Source organism: Lagopus leucura, unplaced genomic scaffold (genome assembly GCF_019238085.1).
Source record: "Lagopus leucura isolate 7727_CA_CO unplaced genomic scaffold, USGS_WTPT01 Super-Scaffold_100022, whole genome shotgun sequence".
In the NCBI taxonomy this organism is placed as follows: domain Eukaryota; kingdom Metazoa; phylum Chordata; class Aves; order Galliformes; family Phasianidae; genus Lagopus; species Lagopus leucura.
The window spans coordinates 9,254,596-9,274,904 of record NW_024962275.1 but is presented as its reverse complement, the minus strand read 5'-3'; the positions used below and the strand labels follow the sequence as shown (position 1 = coordinate 9,274,904).

The window sequence follows — 20,309 nt, the reverse complement described above, 5'->3', positions numbered from 1 at the left end:
ACTCGTGGAAGGCTGCGTGGGGCTGAAGAGGCAGTGCTGGGCCAGGGGAGCAGCAGGGCTGTGCTGTGGGCTCCTGCTGCCGTAGCACAGTCCTCACACTCTGCCCCACACCCAGAGCCCCCTGGGCTGAGCTGACCCCCAGCTCAGCTGCTTTCCTGCAGACAGGGTAAGGAAGGACACAAAGAAGGCAGCACTGCCCCAGTCCTGTCCTGCAGCTGCTTCTGCAAGGACTGCAGCACACAGAGCAGTGCTGTACATCTGGCTTCAGTTTTGCTTCTGTAGAAAAAAATAGTACAAAGAAAAACAAACTTACATCGCCAAGATGCTTTAGCAGAGTATTTATTCAACGCCATGGTGAAGAGCAAAACTTGGTACAAACATAAACCCTCAGTGCCTTGCTCACCACTACGCTGTGCCAAGGGAGAAAAACAGGATTTGCTATCCTGGGTCAGGAGGGAAGGTGTAGAAAGGTGGAGACTGTTCCTTTGCTGTGTAAGGGGACGAGAGCTGGGTTTAGATCTTGAGTGCACACTCATACACACACACACGAAGGACTCCCTTGTTTCTAGAAGTCCTGTGATGACAGAAGACCTGAGTACAGGGGTTCTGGACAAAGCCATGGGCATCTGCTGGGGCAGAGCAAAAGAAGGGTGCAAAATCCTCTCGCTGAGGGCTGGAGGAGCTGTTAAAGCCATCAGTGCATATTATGACAGCAGCCACTGCCTCCATGAAGACCGTCTGCAACCTGAGGCTGTGAGTGGCACAGACGCCTGCCCTGGTGCTCCTGAGCTGGGGGGAGCCCAGCAGCAGGTGCAGCTCCTGGGATCAATGCTGGCCTGGGAGCTTCAGCCCCTGCTGTCCGGGCCAAGTGAAGATTAGAAGCTTAATTTTAGACTAACAGTTGGCTAACGGCTGGAGAGAAAAAGCTTCAGGGACAAATACGGAATAAACAACACTGAGTTCATAAAGTGAGCCAGCTTCCCCCATCAGAGGAGCCCTCAGAGGGAGCTGATCACCAACCCCAAGGTGAGTCAGCCCAAGTGGAAGGAGGCTTATTCACACTCATTCGTTCAGGCAGGAAGGCTGCACCTCCACCTGTTCACCTGCTCACAGAGAACATACCAAGAGAACCTAAAGTGCCACAATTTGAGTAGCATAGGAGGGAGCTGACTGTGGAACCCATCATCACTGCTTATCCCTTGGTAGGGACAGCAGATCCCCTGGAATAAATATGTTACCAATGCCATGCTTTATTTAGGTGCTACAGAACAGAGGAAGACCAGGGCAAAGCTAGATTCGTGTTACCACCAGCCCTCCCCACTCTCAGATTTGTAAACTGATGGTATCAGGACTTAGTTGTAAGAGAAACCAATGGCAGGGCAGCCCTGCCCCTCCAGCTCCATCCCAGCACTGCCTCCCCCACCACCTTTTCAGCCCTCTGATCCTTCCTGCCCTCCCTTTGTGGCCCAAACACTGTGTGGGGCAGCACTGGGCACACCCAGCATCCAGACAAGTTGCCCACAGAGGTTGGGACAAACAAACAATAATAAAACTACTATATTAAAAGAGCCCCGCAGTAGGGCAGCACAGCACTGTACCACTGCTTCTGCAGGTGCTCTGTAGCCGGTAGCTCTCAGCAAAGTCAGCCACGTCCCAGGCCCGCACAGTACAAACCCTGGAGACGTGCCTCAGTCTGTTCTCAGAGACCAAAGCTCACCCAGAGAGAGCCGTGACCAAGTAGCAGCGTGTGATAAGCTGTGGGGAGGCTACCCTGCAGTGACCAGCTCGGGCTGCTGCCCACTGGACCCAGGCACAGGTCCTCAGCCCTTACGTTCTGTCTTTGAAGCAGACGCCCCGAGGAGGAAGCCATTACCACTGCTGGGTCACTCCTACCTCCGCTGACGGGATTGGTGCGCCCAGAGCTCGTCTCCGTTGTGCAGGGCTCAAAGCTCTGCAAGCTCCAGAGGTGGCTGCAGTGAGGAAGCCGCAGGAGCAGTGTACCTGGGTTCAGCTTTTCTGGTTCATGAGCCAGGAAAAGAGCAGCTTCCTGGGCCTGGGCTTCCTGGCCTGCTGGATTCGCACGGTGCGAGGGGATCGCCACACCTTGATGGTTGTGTCATCGCTGGCTGTCAGGAGCAGCTCCTGCTCCACCGGGCTGAAGGCCACCGAGTTGACCACGTTGTCGTGCTGCAGCTTGGCCAGGCAGATGTTGTAGTGCCGGTCCCAGATGTAGCCGTGGCGATCTTCTGCCCCGCTGCAGCAGACAGACAGCGGTGAGGACAGGCACGCTCTGCCTGCCACACTGAGCGCCCTGTCCCAGCCAGAGGCCCCAGCCTTCGTCTGCACTGCTGTCACCCACGGGCACTCGCCCTAGGGGGGCAGATCCCCTTTGTGACCCAGGCCCTGCCACAGACACAGGTGGGTTTCCAGAAGTGGAGCCTGAAATGAGGTCTCACAGCAGCAGTGATTAAAGCCCTTCAGAGCAGCACGAGCACACGGGCTGTGCGCCTGGGCCTGCAGCCACACTCACGCTGTGGCACCTGCGGCAAGCCAGCTCTGTTCTGGGCTGCAGTGAGGCTGCTCCAGCCATCCCAACCTGCCCTCTTATACCTGCTGTGTGCAGCCCTCAGGAGGGGCACCTGCCACCCACTGACAAACACGCCACAGCCCCGCATTTCCTCTTTCCTTGCTGATTTCACAACAGGACCAAAGCAGACATCCTCCAGCAGCACCCTCTGACTGCTCCTCACAAGCCTCTCTTCCCGCTCTGCTCACATCAGCCTCCAGCTCCCAGACCAGCCCTGCCTGCAGCACACCAGCCCCCAGTGCAACACCCAAGGCCATCCCGTACCCGGGGCAGGATCCTGCCCACCCCCAGTGCCACACACCTTGCCACGAAGTCCCTGCTGACATCCAGGAAGATGAAGAAGCACTCCTCGTTGGGGGTGTAGGCCCGATGCGCACGCAGGGCTCGTTTCACTTCTTTCATTGTCTTCAAGTCAAACACGTGCAGATCGATCTCCTCAGCGATGGGAGGCGGCTGCATGGGGTCGGAGATGACGCAGTCCCGAGGCCAGGCACGGCTGTTCACGTACAGGTATCTTGGGGAGGGGAGCAGAGGGTTACCCCACACTCACAGCCACACCATAAATCCTCTCCGCTCGCACAGACAAGCAGGGCAGGGACCGCGCAGTTACCCTGGTCCTTAGCAGGCCTGCAGCTCTGAAACACGGGCAGAAACAGCACAGTGCTGAGCTGCTCCCTGCCTCCCTTTAAAGGAAGGGGTTAGAGTTGGAGAACTACAGACCGGGCTGAGCCTCTTTTCTCTCATTAAAATCAGTACTAAAGACAGCAGCCTATCCCACTGCCTCAGGAATGAAATGCAGTGCTGCAGGAAGCTCCTTCGCTCTGCCATGACTCCAAGCTGAACTGGGCTCAGGGACACAGAGGGAGGAAAGGTTTCCTGACAGGACTGGGAGAGACGCTCAGATGTTCACCTTTCATCAGCATGAGATGCAAGTGTCTGAGGTGGCCAGGACAGGATCCCATCCCAGGCCAACACAGGGCCCTCCTTCTGCCAGCAGCACAGGTCTGAAACTGCTCCCAGCTCTGGATAAAGGCAGCAGGGCCATGGGCAACTGCATTTTCCAGAAGGTGAAGTTTACTGCTAGCACTCAAGGAAAGACAAGTGACCACTGTTGTGACAGCCACATGCAGGTATGCAAATGGGTCCTCATGGTTAACCAGCCAAAGGGCATTTGACTGAGGTGGCCCAACTGCTTTGTCTACTCTCTTTTACCACGTTGTGCAGCCAGTAAGTGGCAGCCACGTGCCCTAATGCAGTGCCTCCCCTAGCCTGACTCACAGAGGTTTGCCTTTGGGGCAGAATGTCATTTCTCCTCCCATTCACTCCAAAGCCCCCACACAGCTGTAACCCAAACCCTCTGGTGCCCGAGGCCAGCAGAGCAGCAGGTGACTTCCTCACTCACCGGTGGTCAGGGGAGAGACCCATGCCAATGATGTGCCCATGGATGTCAATGACGTGATCCAGCGAGTCAAAGAACTCATCCGAACGCCTCTCCTCCCCAAGCACCGGCCCAGCAGTCGTCATCTGATGGGGCAGGATCCTTTTAATCCCTTGGGAACAGAAAGGAGGATCATACCAGCCTGGGCTTCTGCCACAGACCAGCAGGGCTGATGGAAGCCCATTGGCTTCAAGAAGGGACTTCCCTCATCACTGCTAAGAAAGGATGACTGGATTGTTTCCAGCCAGGGGCTGAGGGAAGGGCTGGCACAGAGCTCCTATCCCTGCCAGCTGCTTCCAGGCTCCCACTAACAGTACCTTGGGCTGGAACAGTGCCTATAAGCGACACACTGGCACACTGAGCCCTAGTGCTAAGAAGCCTAGCGCCCAGCTGCCAACCCACCCGCTACAGCCTCACCTGGCTACATGCCTCTGCAGCACAAGGGAGCTGTGCTGGCCACAGAGGCTCTCTGCTTGCAGAAAGGCTCTTCCTGTGGAGCCCCAGGGCTGGGCCCACCTCCTGCAGCCCTCAGACTCAGGGAGCCCAGCAGGCACACACCACGTGGTGTTTCCTCCAGCTGCTGTGATGCACAGCCGTGGGTCAGCCCAGGAAGCTCTAGGCACAAGGGCTGAGACCAGGACCAGACTCAGTGGTTTACAGTTTCCAAACTGCATGCTGTGGGTCAAGCTCTCTCCCCCAAAAGCTCCAGACAGAGGTCTCAAACACAGCCCCCTGTGATGGCCTCCCGGAGGGACCTGTAGGCCTCAGCAGTTCTTGGGCACATGTGTACTCAGCACCCTCCGTATGTCCAAATGGGAAGATCCTGCCCCCTGCCCAAGGGAGCTTTAATGCCACCCTTGACATAGCTACCTCTCACAGAGGAAGGCCAGGACTCCCCCACACCGTGCCTGCAGCCCAAGGCCCTGCACATCTCTGCAGCTGAGCTGAGAAACCCAGGCCCTTCGCCTCCTACCCAACTTGCTGCTCCCCAGCAGATTCTTCCTCCCTCAGGTAGCACCGGGGGAAAGAGGAGCTCCAAGGGAACTCCTGCAGAAGTGCTTGCATGCAGCAGATCGGGCAACAAAGCTGTGATGCTCATAAGCAGGCCCTGCTGCACCAGGAGCACGGCTCCCAGCAGCTTCCAAGAGACACCCAGCAGCGTCAGCTCCCAGGGACAGGCAGCCACCGCACAGAGACTGACTCAGTTCACGCACCATGGGCCAGTGAAGCATTTGGCAGCAGCTCAGAGCTGGGCAAGGAGCTGAGACACCTCAGCCACACAGCTCCCACTGGCAACTGCAAACAAGAGCACCGTGTCACAGTACCGTGCAGCCCAGGCTGCGCTCCTATCTTTGGTGTACAGAGTGGCTCTTCTCCAGGCACAGCTGGAAACAGCCCTTCCCTGCCTTACTGCAGTGGTGCAGGCCAGGAAAGTGAGAAGAGGCTGCAGCAGGAAAGAGGACGTACCGAAAGGAACAGAAGTTGTCTGGCTTTACAGAAGTCTTCTCGCCTGGAGGCAGCTCTCCATTCCTCCTCACATTTTTACCCATGTCTGGTCCTTCCCACAGAACATGTAGACTACTTTCAGTAGTTTTTGGAGAAGCAGCCAGACTATCTACCTCTGCTCATCACTGCATTGATTTCCTATACCTTCAGTCTCGTCTAGTTCCAGCTCCTCACCAGGTGTGCCCGGAATGAACTGGTGAAGTTCTAAGCCAGACAGAGACCCCCAGCAGTGCCCATGTGCCTATGCTGCAGTTACAACCCCTCGTACCCAACTAAGAACCAGCAAGCTGTCACCAGCAGCTTGCCAGCCAATCCCCTCCTGCACCAGGCCAGCTGTTCAGCTCTAAGCACCCACATCCCACCAGGCTGGGTGGCACGGGGGCTCCGTCCCACAGGGATGGGGTGCTGCACAAGCAACACAATCACAAACTCCAAGCAGCTCAGACGTGCCTCATCCTGACACCCTCTCCACACCGCACACCTGGCTCTCCCACAAGCCCTTGTCAGGGCAACCTCTGCCCCTCCTAGCCTCTCATTTGTGCATGGCTCATGGCTGATGTTAAGTCAGGAGCTCACTCTTGGTTTTAGCCCTTGCCGTAACACGTGGCCAAGCGTCAAGCCTGGCAGCAATAAAACCACAAGGTAAGTGCCTGGGGCAAACCACCTCCAGAAAGTGGAAGAGTCTCAAAACCAGTACAGAGAACCCGGCCTGAACAAAACTGCAACTGTCCACAAACAAGCAGCAAACAACACAGGTCTTTTCCAGGTTAACATCCAGACTGCAGCTGCAGCCCGCACCCCTAAGAAGGCCAATGTGCCCTGGAGCTCAACCACAGCCTTACCTATCTGGTGCGGAGAGTAGGTGAGGCACCCTGTGGTGAAAATTAAGTATTTTGTCTTGCTGTTGCTGTCCGTGGGAAGCAGGTTCACCTCAGGTGGTTTAGTTCTGTTGCGTATGAACAGCTCAGCCACTTTGTTCTCCAGCTCAGCCTCGGTCATGGCAGGCCTCACGCAGCCCCCCATGATATCATCAAAGAACTGCTGCAGCTCATCCTCCGCTGGCACACCCCCATCATCCGGCAATTCCTGTACTGCTGGCTCTGGAGTCTGCCTGGGCTTGGACTCCTCTTCTTCGCTGTCGCTGCCGAGATCAAAGACCGGGCAGGTGGAGGAGGAAGAGGCAGCCAGCTGCTCCTCGTAGTCCAGGAGCAGGTCTGGGGAATTGTACCGGCTGCAGTCAGCCACCATCACGGTCCGGATGGTGCTGGCATTCAGATTCTGGATTTTGAACAGTCTCTTCACTACGTTCACGTTCTCAGACTCTATGCCCTGGGAGCAGAAAAGAGAAGTAAGCGGGAATCCCCTCAGCACGGCGCTGCTCCTACAGCCTCCGCACAGCCACTGCCCACAGCCTGAGCCCACCCTGCAGGCTGCAGTCACACGCTGACCTCCCAGCACTGCTCTACGGGCATCTCTAAGCATTACCATCAGGACTTGCCTGAGATGCCAGCCAGCTTTGTAACGCTCCTTCCCATCCTGGAGGTGGGTGAGATGAGACAAAAAGCCAGGGCCAGGCTTTTGCAGGAAAACATCTGAGCTGGGAACACAGAGGCCAGGCAGCCTTGCTCCCACCTCCCTGCCTGAGGTCATCAGCTGGCACTGCTGAGAATTTCAGGAACAGGCTGCCGTGATAAACAGGTGAAGTGCAAAGCACCATTCCTCCAGCCTACGTGAAGCAAAGGGAAACGTGCTCCTGGAGCTTGCATGTGCCCCTCAGCAGAATCAGCTGGATTGTCAGCTCCCAGAAACAAGCTGCAAGTCTCTCCCCACCTAACTGCTTTGGCTGTCTGCAGCCACACTTCAACATTTCTGACAAAGCAGTCAAGGTCCTTCCATGCCTCCTGGAGATGCACGAGTTAATGCTGCAGCGTCAGGTGCAACACAGAGATGTGATTGTTGGAAAGGTCCCTGCCACCACAGGGAATTCCATCTAGAGCCAGCATCAAAGCTTTGAGTCAAAGACTCAAAACACCAGGATGTGCAGCTGTGACAACAGGACAGAGGCAAGACATGGAAGAGCAACGTGTCTGAGAAGTACAAGCAGCAGAGAACAAACGAGCAGCACACAGGCTGAGGCCAGCACACACTCCATCTGTAGGTCTCCCCACAGCGTAGCAGACAGCACCTGGCCCACACATCTCAGCAGTGGCAGGCAGGACAGAGCCAGCCTCCCAGCCACCTCCAGGAACATCACAACGAGCTGCCAAGTGGGACAATGGCCACTGCTCAACACCTGCCAGGCTGCAGCCATCCCACCCAGCCTCACACCAAGCCTCTGTAACCCTGCTGTGGTTCATCTGCCCTCCTGCTCAGCAACACTTACTCCACAACTCTGCACCCAACTCCTCATCCCAATTAATAAGGCAGGAAATAATGGAAGCAAAGGGTAAAATAAGGCTATTGCAATGAGTCCCATAACACCAAGGATGGGAAACTCCATGCCAGGGTTGCCTCAAGCTCAATATCCAGAAGGTGAGTCAGAGGAGATAAACAGGGCAGACAAGGGTCTGAGCCACTGCTTCCCTCTCACATCTCCTCCGCAGCTTTTCCTCCCACAGGAACCAGCAGGAAGCTGCACTGCCTGAGGAGCTGGAACAGCACCTCACCTGGAAAGCGTTGTTCAGCCACAGCACAGAACAGGAGGTTATACGCCCAATCCGATGCAGATTGCCAGATATCAAGTTGGTTTCATTCAGCCAACAGCCAAACACATCATAAGGTTTATTCCTCACCCTGGAAAGCAACGTGAAGTTCTCTGGAAGAGAAGGGAACCAGGAATGTGAGACGATGGCTCCAGACAGGGGATCTGGAGAAACCACTGCAGAAGGAATGGGAAACGCAGACGGGTCTCAGCCCACGGCAGGGGAGGCACTGAACATCACTGCAAGCTGAGCAGACGCTGCCCAACCACAGACCAGCCCCAAGGCACGGCTGCAGACACAGATCATTTCTCCCTGTTACAGAGATCTGTGTGAAGTACACGCAGAGGGAAAGCAAAACACAAGGGTGGCCAGATAGAACCAGACCAGAGTGCAGCCTAGCTACAGAGCCTTCCTCCAAGCATGGCCCAAAGCAGCTGCCCCAAGGACAAGAACAAGTCAAACACACACAGATCTTCTTCACACAATCCCAGCCTCCCACCCCATGGGAACCATTCCAAGCAGGAAAGCATTTAGCAGCACCCCTTGGTCGTGGCACAGAGGTGGCAAGAGACAGCGCAGCTTTCACAGCAGGTTTCACAGAACTGCAACAGAAAAGCTCGAGCTGGGCAGGGTGACTGCATCTCAAAGGCACGTGAGACCTCAGGGCAGGACCAACTCTGCCTGAGGCAGAAATGGTGGCTTCAGGACAGATGGGGACACGAGCACCTCACACCTTGCCCAGACTCTCACTTAGAGACAAGAAATGAGAACACCCATACCACACTGCACTTTCAGGTGATGACATGCATTATCCCTAAGGATATCCAGAAGGCCTGCCCAAACAAACCACAACCAGGACCCCTTTGTGCAGGTGGTGGAAAGAAGGACAAGCAGAGGTCAAGCCCACAGCATGCAAAAGGCGAGGGGCAGAAGAGAAGCCCATTTCCCATAACTTTACACCTCTCGGGAAGGCTCGGTGAAGGCAGAGGCATAATTTACCCATGCTGATTACGGCAATCTCTCCTGATGAGGAGTTGTGAGGCCCCACAAAGACACCTGATACCAGAAGGAGGGAGTCATCGGAGTTGAACTGGGAGAACTGTGTGTAGCTCCAGTTGTACGGCCTCATGTTGGAGCTGTGCTGCAGGGAGATGTCCAGTTCATTGCTCCAGATCTACAGGCAGATGGACAAACAGTTAGGAAGCTGCAAGAAGCCCGAAGGCTGTCCTGCTTCACCTGTCCTGTCAGCACTCACCAGTCAAAGGAAAAAAAAGTTACTGAAAGCCTTATTTAAACACCTTCAAGGCCCAAATTCCCTGCCAACCCCACTGACAGGGAACAGCCGCAGCTCTGGAGAGCAGTTGAACACTGCATTTCTCCAAACTTCTCCATCAGCCAGGCAGTAAAAGTTAGCAATGCAGCTGGATTTTTAAGCATGTTGGCAGAGATTTCTCCCAAGACAACCACCCATGCAAGACAGCTTCTGCAGCAGGTCATTATCACTGTTAGTCATAATGAGGGACTGGCTTGCACCTGGAAGCAGCCAGAGCCAGGTAGGCATCTCTACCACCTTCAGATGGGCTGAAGTTGGAATGTGCTGCTCTCAAGGTGGCAAAAAGCAATTAGTTTTTGTGGCTCTGAGAACAACTCAGCAGCTACAGACGAAAAGCCCAGTCACCCGGTCAAGCCTCACCTCTCCACAGGTTTCCTGAATGCTGCTCTCACAGACGAGCCCGACAAAATCAAAACTGAAAGCTCTGTGCAGGGAACACCACCGCCTTACCTTAACTGTACAGTCTTTGGAGCACGATGCAAACAAACAGCCGGAGTGAGAGAAGCTGAGGTGCAAAACCTGGTCGTTGTGCTCCTTCAGGGCCTGCACTTCAATGCAAGGGATGGTGTCGTAGAGCCTCTGGAACTCATCGTACCAGGAGACGGCAGCTGGAACACAAGCAGGGTCGCATGACAAGAATGCACATGGGAGGGAAGTGACAGCCCTGAGGTGAACACTGCAGCACAGAATCAGGCTCTCGTAATGCACAGTGCTTGCAGGAGCTCTGCTGTGGCCACAATTCCTGCAGCTTCACCTGTGTTAGCAGGACTTTACATTTTTCTCAGTAGTTTTCCCACTCCTACACACACACAAAAAATATCTTTTCTTCCAAGGAACACAACTTCTCACCACATCACTACTTTCTAAGGCACTGCAGCCACGATAAGAAACACCTAACAGCTATTAGCTCTCTAACAAAAACTTGGCTCAGGACAAACCAGAAGTCAGAACTGCAGACGTGCTCCAGCACAGTGCAAGCACATCTGCCTCGTAATGAAAGAGAAGCTGCTCCTCGGGGTACTGGGCTCCACTCTGTCTTGTCTGACACAGAACTAAGAAGGTTCCAGAAGGGGTACTGAGATCAGGACAAAGCATCTGCGTCAGTCAAGAAAGAGGGGAAACTGAAGAGCTGGAGCTGGATGCAAGGCATCAAGGCAAACAAGGAGCCCTGCAAGGAGGAAAGCCTGGAGCACACTGCGAGAAGGTTACACCGACTGCCAGTAAAGAGACAAATAAAAAGGATTTCTAACAAAGTGCCTATAGAGTTGTGGCAGCAAGTCCCAAGGAAGTAAAGAGGATTAGACATCTGTATGGATAACGGCCAACTTTCCTAGTTACACTGAGCAGGACAGAAGTTTTCTGGAACTCGCTGCAGCCTGGGAGGCACCCTCCCCTGGGGCAGGGCACAGCTTGCTGCCAGGGAATCCCAGCATTGCTCAGTGGGCAGACTGCTTTGGCACCCCCCCTCCAAGTCCTTGGTTTCCATCTGCCAAACACTCCCAATGCTTCCCCTTACAGCTCCCTGAATGCTCAGACAGTGCTGTTCAGGGCTGGCAGGGCACTCCCCAGCTCCCAGGAAGGCCCACCTGCCATCACCAAGGGGGACGATCCCTGCAGCCCAGGAAGAGCCACGTCTGTTACTGAGCTACCCTGGCATCCCCATGGTCTGAAGAACAGGGCTGCCAGCTTACATGCCAGCTTACATTCAGGAGACATGAAGTGACTGAGCCTGCCCAATGTGTCTCAAATAAAACTCAATGATAGCGTCTTTAATCTAAAGGAGCTCTACAGACTGTGCAAGTGAAACCAAGCAGCCTGCACTGTCACATCCACATCTCCTTTCTCGAGGCCCTTGTGTGCTAATGTTTCCTGCTGCAGAGGGTTTCCCACTGCTTGATTCTCCTTGCTTCTTCCCATCCTCCTGTAGCCATCACAGATCACAGGTAGCAAGCAGGAACTCAGTTCTGTGCCACAGCCGATGCTGGGAGTATCGCACACAACCTGGGGACAGAACTGAGCACAGCCCTCCTGGGCCACCGCGTTTCTGCCTCTTAGAGACACCCCTGGTGACAAGGGGCCCTGTTCCCAGAACGGCTCAGGGCACAGCACTGGGTTACCCCTCTAGACAAGGCTTTGCATGCCCATTCCTCAGCAAGAGACCAGCAGTGCACCATGGGCTGCCCTCACAGAGGCTGCTGACAACTCTCCTCAGGGAGGGCCGTGCAGGACAGCCAGCCAACGCTGTTAATGGGTCATTTCCCTATTGCAGGTGCTAAGATCAAGTCTGACATGCCCCAGCAAAGTGGGTCAGGCGCCGCGTTAGCATTTGCCCTCTGTACAATTAGGCTGCTGCACATTCATCCATTGCAAGGCTCTCCTCTGTCAGTCAGGCTGCAGCCGCTGCCCACACCTTATGGAAATAGTCTGAGCAACTAACGCGCGCCCGCAGCCCTTCCTAGGGCAGATGAGAAAGGGACGGAGCCCGGAGCGGAGCCGGAAGGCCGCGATCAGGAAAAGCCAGCAGCGATCACCATGGCACGCCGTGACTCACCGCAGGGCCGGCAGGGAGAGCCGAAGCGCCCGGGCCTTTTGACGGCCCTCCGCAGGGCGCGGGGCGACTCCCGAGCCCCTTTCGGGCACATCACGGCCCGGCCGCGCCCGCCCGCCCGCGGAGCCCCGAGCGGCGCACCTGGGTGCCGAGGCACGTCCCGGGACACGCGGTAGTAGCGGTAGAAGAGCTCCTTCCACAGGAACTCGTCGCGGGCCACGGCGCGCCACTGCCGGCACACGAGGCCCACCGCGAGCACGTCGGCGTGGTCCAGGTACAGGAAGATCTCGAAGAGCACGCTGTCCGGGAGCAGGGGGCCGCCCGCGGCCATCGTGTCATCCTGCCGCCGCACCGCGAGCGAGCGGCGCTCAGCTCGGGCCCGGCCCGGAGACGGCGCTCGCCCTGCGCCCGCCTCCCTGCCCCACACTTCCGGCCTCCCCGCCCCGCACTTCCGCTCCGGCTCCACGGGCCGCTCTAGGCCGCCCTCTCGGTGGTTTTGCCCATCCGCCCGCGGCGGCGCTCGCCGCTCCGGACACAGCGAGCAGCGCCATCGCTCTCGGTCTCCCCGCCCCGTGCGGTCGGACCGCGCCCCCGGTGTTCGGGCTCCGCCCGCCGCTTCGTGGCTCCGGGTCTCCCAGGCAGTGAGCTCGCGGCCGGCGGGCGTGGTGCTGTTAGAGCTGCCCGCCGCGCTGCGAGGCCCTGAGAGCCCCCACCGCCACCACCCCGCCCCGGCTGCTCTCAGTGGAAGCCCGCGCAGCCCCTGCCCGGCCCCCGGCTCCGTGCCCCTGACCCCGTGTGCCGTGACCCCATGCCCGCCCGGCTGTGCCCGGCCGCGCCGCTTCCCGGCACGGGGCTCCGCTGCGCCATGGCCGCCCCGCGCTCCCTCCTGCTCCTCTCCCTGCTCCTCGCCGCGCTGCAGGGACGGGGACAGCGGCCGCCCCCTCCCCGCAACCCTCTTGAGAAAGTGGTGACCGAGGGGAACCTCGGCCTCGATGAGGTGAGGCCAGGCGTCCCCCGCGGGTAGGGGCACTGGGAGCAGCGCCGGGGCTGCGGTGTGGCCCCTGCTGCTCCCCTTTCCGATCCGGCCCCATAGCACACCCCCAGCCCACGCCTGGCCCCGCAGCATGTCCCGGCGTGCTGCCCACACAGCTCTGCTCCAGGCGCTGCCATCAGGCCTCCGGGTGCTTGTGGAGCTGCCCCATGGGGGTCTGGGGGCTCAGGGGGAGCATGGGACTGGGCTGCAGGGTCCCAACCGGAGCTATGGGGTGGGAGCAGTCTGTGGGATGTTTGTCTGCCACATACTCAGTGCTGCATGCAGTTGGTGTGTGCTGTGGGGCGACGTCCTGGGCACCCCATTGTGCTGCTGCTCCTGAATGAGGGTCCACAGTGAGCAGCACTCCAAGCACGGGGCCAGACTGCAGGCAACAGTGCCGAGCAAGTGGGGAGAGCACGAAATGTGGGAGTGGGTGCTCAGCACAACGAAGTGGCAGCAACCTTGGGCAGGGGTAACCCCAGGGCCCGGGCCTCGATGACCAGTGCCCACCTGGCGCTGTGCAGCTGGTGGGGAGGTGGTTCCTGGTCGGCATGGCATCCCGCTGCAGCTACCTGGCAGAGAACAGCCACCGACTGGAGGCCACAGCAATGACAGTGGCTGTCCCGGATGGGCAGAGCCTGGCCATCAGCATCTTCAGGAAGCTGTGAGTGATGCTGGCTGCTGATGGGATGGGATGCTGCAGATGGGCTGGAGCAGGGCCAGCACCTGGCTGTGGGCTGCAAGGGGGAAGAGCTGCCCTGGAGCAGTGCGAGGGGATCTCTGGGATGTTTTGTACTAGCAGTCTTGATTGTGGTGAACCCGACACCCTGCAAGCCACAGGGCTGCCATCACAGGGTGGAGTTAGGGTGCCCAGATGGGATATGGGACAGGCAGCCTGGGGAGTCTGGGGCACGAAGCAGGTGTGTGGCTGCTCCACGGCTGCTTGCTCAGGGATCGCTTCTCAAGGGCTCCCACAACAGCAGCACAGCTGATGTCTGGCTGTCTGTGGGTGGCCGTGGGTGACACAGCTGTGTGGGGTAGGAGCTGCAAGGAGGGATAGGGGTGGCTGACGTGGTGCTCAGCAGTTACTGGGCTTCCCTTACATTGGTGCCCAGTGGAGAAAACCTCCTGAGAAAACACATCCCATGTAGAAGCTGGAAGGGCAAAGCTGGGGGCCAAGTGCAGCCTGCCCTGCACTGTGCTTCTCTCCCTGCACAGAGATGGGCAGTGCTGGGAGATCAGGCAGCGTTACGTCCCTGCAGGAGCCCACGGGCGCTTTTCCGTGAGAGGTGAGCATGGGGCTGGGTGGGCGCCATGGAGTGGCCCCTCCTGCTCCCGCAGGGCTTTGGCGCAAGTGGTTTCCCCCAGTTCTTCCCACTGTGCCACCTCTGCCATCCAATTGTGTCCCTGTGCCGAGTGCCGCCATCGGCAAGGCCATGGAGATGTGTGCGCCCTTGGTGCCCATCACACCCCTCGTGCCCTCTGGTGGTGACTCGAGGCCCCGGGACAGTGCCCAGCTGGGCCACACCTGCCCCAGTGTCCCCCACAGGCCGTGGCTACTACAGCAAGATGGAGGTGGTGGTGGGAGAGGCGGACCCCCGCAGCTATGCCATCATCTACTACCAGGACAGCCAAGGCCTCTCTGTCAAGCTCTATGGTGGGTTGGCATAGGGCAGTGGATGCCTGTGCCCTACACCGTGCCCCACACCGGGCCTGCTATGGGGCGCAGGGCCGGCAGCAGGGCTGTGATGGTGGGTTTCCCCACAGGCCGCAGCAGCCAGCTCAGCGACGCCATAGTGGACAGGTTTGAGCAGCGCGCCAGGGCCGTGGGCCTGAGTGAGGATGTGAGCTACTACTTCCCCACGTACGGTGGGTGCCACGCAGCTGCCGGGAGCGGGTGCAGCTGAAGGGGGCCAGCGCTGGTTGGGGTCTGGTACCAGCAGGGCGGAGGGGAGGGGGACATCCATGTGGGTTTGGGATCCCCCGCACAGGGCAGCTGACCGTCCCAGGCTCTCTCTCTCACAGGGTTCTGCAACTCTGCGGATGATTTCCACATCCTTGACGGTGAGCACGGCTCCACGCTGCCGCGACCCTGCCTTGCAGTGCTGCCCCAGCACGGGGCAGGAGTCCCTCGGTGCCCTGGTGTGGGGCTGGGAGATGGCAGAGCATCACCCAGCGCAGCCTCGCGTTGGCAGAGGAAGGCCCTGTTTGGCCCCTGTGTGGGTCCGGCTGGGCTTAGCAGTGTCTGTACTGGGATGAGGGTCTGGGGTGGGACGTCTGGGGTGGAGACAACATGGCTGTTCTCAAAGGTGACTCCACCGTTTGTCATTGGTGCCTGGGGAGGCAGAGGTGAGTCCCAACCCTGGCACTGGGCTCTGCCCCAACTCCTCAGCACCTCTCCTTCCCTTCCAGAAACAGAGCTGTAGATGGAAGCAGTGTTTCCAGGATGTGCCCAGCGCTGATCTCTCGCCTCGTGCAGCTGCCTGTGGACACAACCACATAGGGACGAGCTGGGGCTTGGCCAGAGCTTGCTGCTGCTCTGCAGTGCTGGGAGCACACCCTGGGCTCCCCTGTTCCTCCAGCCTGGCTGTGTCACCCGACGGCTTCATGCCCTTTGCCCCATGCCCTTCAGCAACCGGCAACACCCCAATAAACACAAGGAAAAGCTCTGTGTCTAGGCAAGGCAGAGTGCCTGGCAGCCTGCGGAAGCATGGCATGGGGAGCTCACAGCTCACTTAGTGCCTTGGGGCTGGTGGGCTTGGGGACCCTGGGAGCCTGCATTGGGTCAGCTCTTCCCCCAGGGACCTCAGGGGAGGAAAATGCAGCCTTGTAGCTCTCCTGCTTTCTGTCTTCAGGGCTGGTAAAGCAGCTGTGACCCTGCCTGGGCCCTGTGGACCATGGTCTCCAAGAGGCTGTTGCCACCTGGGCCATACCCCTGAGAGCACCCAGCTGACAGCCAGGCAGAGGACATGCCTGGAGTCCTCTGCACGGACTGCAGGGTTAACCCTAGGGGCTCAGGGCCCCCAGCAGCCTGATACACGTCCAACCTGGCAGGGCTGCTTTGGTTCCAACCTCCCAATGCAGGCTGGAGTGGGAGAAGAAGGGGCAACACCCCGAGAGGAGCCCCAAGCCGTTTCTGCTGAGGCAGCAGCAGGCTGGAAAGCCCCTTCCCCACAGTCGCCCCACAGCAGGCTGGTCTGCAGCCCCTGGGGTGGGAGCAGCCCTCTGCCCCCAGCACTGACGTTTTGCAATCTTAGCGGAAACTGGTAACACGTGTTGTTTATCAGGGCCTTATGTAAGGATCCGCCACGTGACCCGTCCTAAGCCAGCCGCTGTCCTGCTGCCCACGTCTAGGGCAGCCATGTCTGGCCACGCTCACAGAGCTGCCAGGCCACCTGCTGAGCCCATTGCCTTGGAGTCAGGGCGCTATGGGCCCGAGCCACCCCGTACAGCTTGCTTCACCCAGCATGGAGCTGCTCCCCAGAAGCGGCAGTATCGTGGTGGAAGCACGGCGTGGCGATGGGAGCCATGGGCTCTTCCAGCCTGGCCTGCAGCCACCTGGCATCTACCCGCTGGGACCCTGTGCGCTCCTCAGCGTCTCTGCCAGGCACACGGGGTGCTGCACGCCTCCATTTCCCAATGGAGAGAGCTTTCCCCAGCATCCCGCACCCCGAGGGGCCCACGGAGTGCACCCACACCAACCAAGGGTGGGCTCAGCCCAGGGCTGAAAGTGGCATGCGGGGGCCCAGGGTGCTCTCATGATGCTCGATCCTGCCCAGCTCAGCTTTTGTTTTGTTTTAATAAATCCGCAGCAGCAGGGCCAGCCCAGCCCCCAGCACATGCTGTGCTGCACAGGCTTGGCTCGCAGCTGGATGTGGAGAAGGGAATGTACTCAGGCGGCCAGGCAGGGTGGGCTGCCGAGAGGAAAAAAACAGCTGCTATGAAAACATGCTCCTTATGTAAAGAGCCTTGGAAGGGCTGTGCTGCACAGAGAGCCGCAGGCTGGCAGTGGGCACCTGCCAGAGCCACAGCCCAGGGCAGCACGACCTGCCTGTGCTCTGTTCCGTGCAGTCCTGCCCAGCTCCACAGGGCCACCAGTAACAGCAGTGATCACCCCCAGCCCTCGCCCTGCTGCAGCCCCAATCCAACAGGGACAGCTGCTCCTGGAGAAGGGTGCGGGGTGAGACAGGGGGTCTGTCTGACTGCATGCTGTTGTCCGAGAGCTGTGCAGGGATTGGGGTCAGCACAAGGCAGGGGGTTCCCATGGGTGTACCCAAAGGTACCCACAGATCCCGTGGATCAGATCAGGACCTGGCAGGCACTTGTGCTGTGCTTAGTCCCCTCTCTGGGTCTGAACGATGTTTTTCTGCAAGGCAGGGGCAGGCAGCAAAACCTGACCCTGGCGTCCCCATGCTCTGCCCATGGCAGCCCCTCTTCCCCCAGACCCTGTGCTGTGCAGCCCTGGGGCAAGGATAGCCAGTGAACTGGCCGCCAGCTGTGTTTGTGCTGCAGAGCAGTTTGGCACCCCGAGGCAAACATGTAATATCAACAGGAAAGAAAAATTCACAGGTTCCCAGCCTGCCCTTTGGATTCAGCTCTTGCCCCTGCTCCTGCTTGCATAACGGCACGGGGGGGAGACAGGGCTGGCCCGCCCGCCTCACCAGCCCCCTGGGGCGGCTGCGCTGCCTGTCCATAAATAGGGGCTCAGTGCTGCGTCCAGCACTGCCTGCAGCTTCCACTCGGATCAGCTCTGCTCAGCTGCGAACATGCAAGCCACGCTGCTCAGCATCCTGGGGCTGGCCCTGCTTGGGGCTCTGCACGCGCAGAACAGCATTCCTGTGCAAGCTGACTTCCAGCAGGACAAGGTGATCCAGCCCGGCCAGCCTTGCTGCGTGGGGCCGGGGTGTGTGGGATGCTCCTCTCCCCAAAAATGTGCAGCGAGGGGGGTACTGGTGGGCTGGGGGCCCTACTGCCCTGGGAACAAGGAGAAGGGGGCACCCATTGCATCCTCAGCCCAGCACTGGAGTCCCACCAAGCGGGGGCACGGACTGTGCTGCTGGGTCCTACAAGGAGCCCCTGGGAGAGTCTGGGTGGCACAGCTGCCCCAAAGAGGTGATGGGGAAGGGCGCAGATCCATGCTGACCCCAGCCTGGGCTGGTCCGTGGTCTTGGCCGCTGTTTGTCTCAGAGCCCTGGCCCATTCCTTGTGCTGCGAATGGACGCAAATGGCACTTCTGCTCTGCTTGGCCCTGTCCTGGGTGGCCCTGTCTGGGTGGGAGGATGGGGAGGGCAGCAATATGCTCAGTTAGCCACGGCTCTGCTGGCCGTGAGGGATGCAGCATGGCACAGCCCTCCTGCCCATGCTGAGCAGAGTTTGTGTACAGCTCGCAGGGAGATGGTACAGCATCGGCCTGGCCTCCAACTCCAACTGGTTCAAGGACAAGAAGCACCTCATGAAGATGTGTACCACAGACATCACTGTCACTGCAGATGGCAACATGGAGGTCACCTCCACCTATCCCAAGTACGGGTGGCGGGGAGCTGGGGGGGCATAGTGCAGTGCTGGGGGCTGCTGGGTGGGCGCTGGGGGTGCTGAGCTCCATCCTTCCCCCCCCCCCCCGTGGTCCTTCTGACGGCCCTGTGCTGCTCCCCAGGGGTGATCAGTGCGAGAAGAGGAACAGCCTCTATATTCGGACGGAGCAGCCCGGGCGGTTCAGCTACACCAGCCCACGTGAGCCTCTGGGCCCTCGTCTCAACCCTGCAGCGATGTGGCCCTTGGAGGTGGGGGGCCTGGGCTCAGCGCTGGGCTGAATGGTGCCCTCTCCATTCCCACAGGCTGGGGCAGCAACCACGACATTCGTGTGGTGGAGACCAACTATGACGAGTACGCCCTGGTGGCCACCCAGATCTCCAAGGGCACCGGCTCCTCCAACATGGTGCTGCTCTACAGTACGTCCCCACGCCGCTGCTGAGAGCCCTGGGCTTTCCTCAGAGGGGATCTGTCCTGCAGGGCGGGTGATGGGACGGCACTCCCGCGCCGGGTCCCCTCCCCTGGCTCCCTGGGGCTGCCCTCACCCTGCTCTCACCGCAGGCCGCACCAAGGAGCTTGCACCCCAGCGCCTGGAAAGGTTCATGCAGTTCTCCCGGGAGCAGGGCCTGAAGAACGAGGAGATCCTCATCCTGCCAAAGACAGGTAAGGGTGGGCAGCTCACAGTGGCTCCTGGCCACGCTCAGCCCATAGGGATGGAGGGAGGAGGTGGAGGTGCTTGGAGAGTTGTACCAGATCCTGGGGCAGCAGTGCCCCTAACCACCAGAAGATGATCTCTGCTTTTCTTCTTTCTGCAGACAAGTGCATGGCAGACGCTGCCTAGGTGAGTCCCACCCCCAATGGCGGCTGGGGCTTCCCAGCATTGCCTCCACCCTGCAGAGCCCTGGTGCCGTCAGCCTTTGGAGCTGCTCAGCTCTCACTGGGGCACCACTCATCTCCCTTTGGGGTGGCCCTGCATGGGGGGTGTGGGGCTGGCAGAGGTACTGCCACCCCACGCCAACCCCCACCAGCTCAGCAGTGCTCATTTCTCCTCTCTCCCATGCAGGCTGCTGCTGGATAGAGCTCCAAGAGTGCCATGAGCCGACAGCCGCTCCATCCTGACCCCAGTGCCATAATCTACCTTTGCTTCCTGGCTTTGCACCCCGCATATCTGCCCCTGTCCTTATTAAAGCCCATAAAAACCACTGTTCCCCTGCTTGTGTCTGTTGGGTTGTTGTGGAGTGGGGCCCAGTGGGCATTCCTGGGGTCCTGCTCAGTTGAGGTTGGAAGGCACTGCAGTGCAGGGAAGGTGATGGTCTGTACCCTGTATGCACAGACACGGTGCTGCCTGGTCACGAAACCTGCCTCATCTGGGACGAAGGGGTCCCAGGGCTGAGAAGGGCTGAGACCAGCTATGGGGATCAGATCCCGTCTGCCACATTGGCCACACCAGCCTCCCTGCCTCAATTTCCCCTCTGGAGAATAGGCTGGCTGTGTGGGCATGTGGTAATGAGTGATCACAGAGGGGATCTCCAAAACCACAGCAAGAGGATGGACACAAACCAGTCCCAGCTGCCCCAGTTCTCCCCGGGCCGTGCCCCAGTCCTGCCCTGGAGCTGGGTCTGCACCCACTGGC

General features: G+C 59.0%; 3 protein-coding genes across 4 annotated transcripts; 2 read left to right on the top strand and 1 right to left on the bottom strand.

The window, feature by feature from the left end:
- Positions 1 to 323: 323 nt before the first annotated feature.
- On the bottom strand, positions 324 to 12,485 carry FBXW5 (F-box and WD repeat domain containing 5). The gene is made up of 8 exons (XM_042879313.1): positions 12,256 to 12,485; positions 10,017 to 10,174; positions 9,233 to 9,407; positions 8,198 to 8,346; positions 6,374 to 6,860; positions 3,990 to 4,137; positions 2,889 to 3,101; positions 324 to 2,254 (listed from the first exon to the last, which is right to left on the bottom strand). The coding sequence occupies exons 1-8, from the start codon at positions 12,443 to 12,445 to the stop codon at positions 2,008 to 2,010; spliced, it is 1,767 nt and encodes a 588-aa protein (XP_042735247.1). The 5' UTR covers positions 12,446 to 12,485; the 3' UTR covers positions 324 to 2,007.
- A 470-nt stretch (positions 12,486 to 12,955) lies between these two features.
- Positions 12,956 to 15,814, top strand: C8G (complement C8 gamma chain). Of its 2 annotated transcripts, none has more exons than XM_042879320.1 (7): positions 12,956 to 13,111; positions 13,672 to 13,811; positions 14,366 to 14,436; positions 14,685 to 14,804; positions 14,915 to 15,016; positions 15,173 to 15,211; positions 15,560 to 15,814. In XM_042879320.1, exons 1-7 carry the CDS (start codon positions 12,980 to 12,982, stop codon positions 15,571 to 15,573), a joined length of 618 nt encoding a protein of 205 aa, XP_042735254.1. In that variant the 5' UTR covers positions 12,956 to 12,979; the 3' UTR covers positions 15,574 to 15,814. The 2 variants fall into 2 exon arrangements, with proteins under 2 accessions (XP_042735254.1, XP_042735255.1); XM_042879321.1 differs by having other exon boundaries at positions 12,957 to 13,111; positions 14,697 to 14,804.
- Positions 15,815 to 17,855: 2,041 nt separating this feature from the next.
- Positions 17,856 to 19,878, top strand: LOC122184398 (lipocalin-like). The gene is made up of 7 exons (XM_042879322.1): positions 17,856 to 18,012; positions 18,531 to 18,670; positions 18,801 to 18,877; positions 18,982 to 19,095; positions 19,238 to 19,339; positions 19,492 to 19,517; positions 19,740 to 19,878. The coding sequence occupies exons 1-6, from the start codon at positions 17,914 to 17,916 to the stop codon at positions 19,515 to 19,517; spliced, it is 558 nt and encodes a 185-aa protein (XP_042735256.1). The 5' UTR covers positions 17,856 to 17,913; the 3' UTR covers positions 19,740 to 19,878.
- The last annotated feature ends 431 nt before the right edge of the window (positions 19,879 to 20,309 follow it).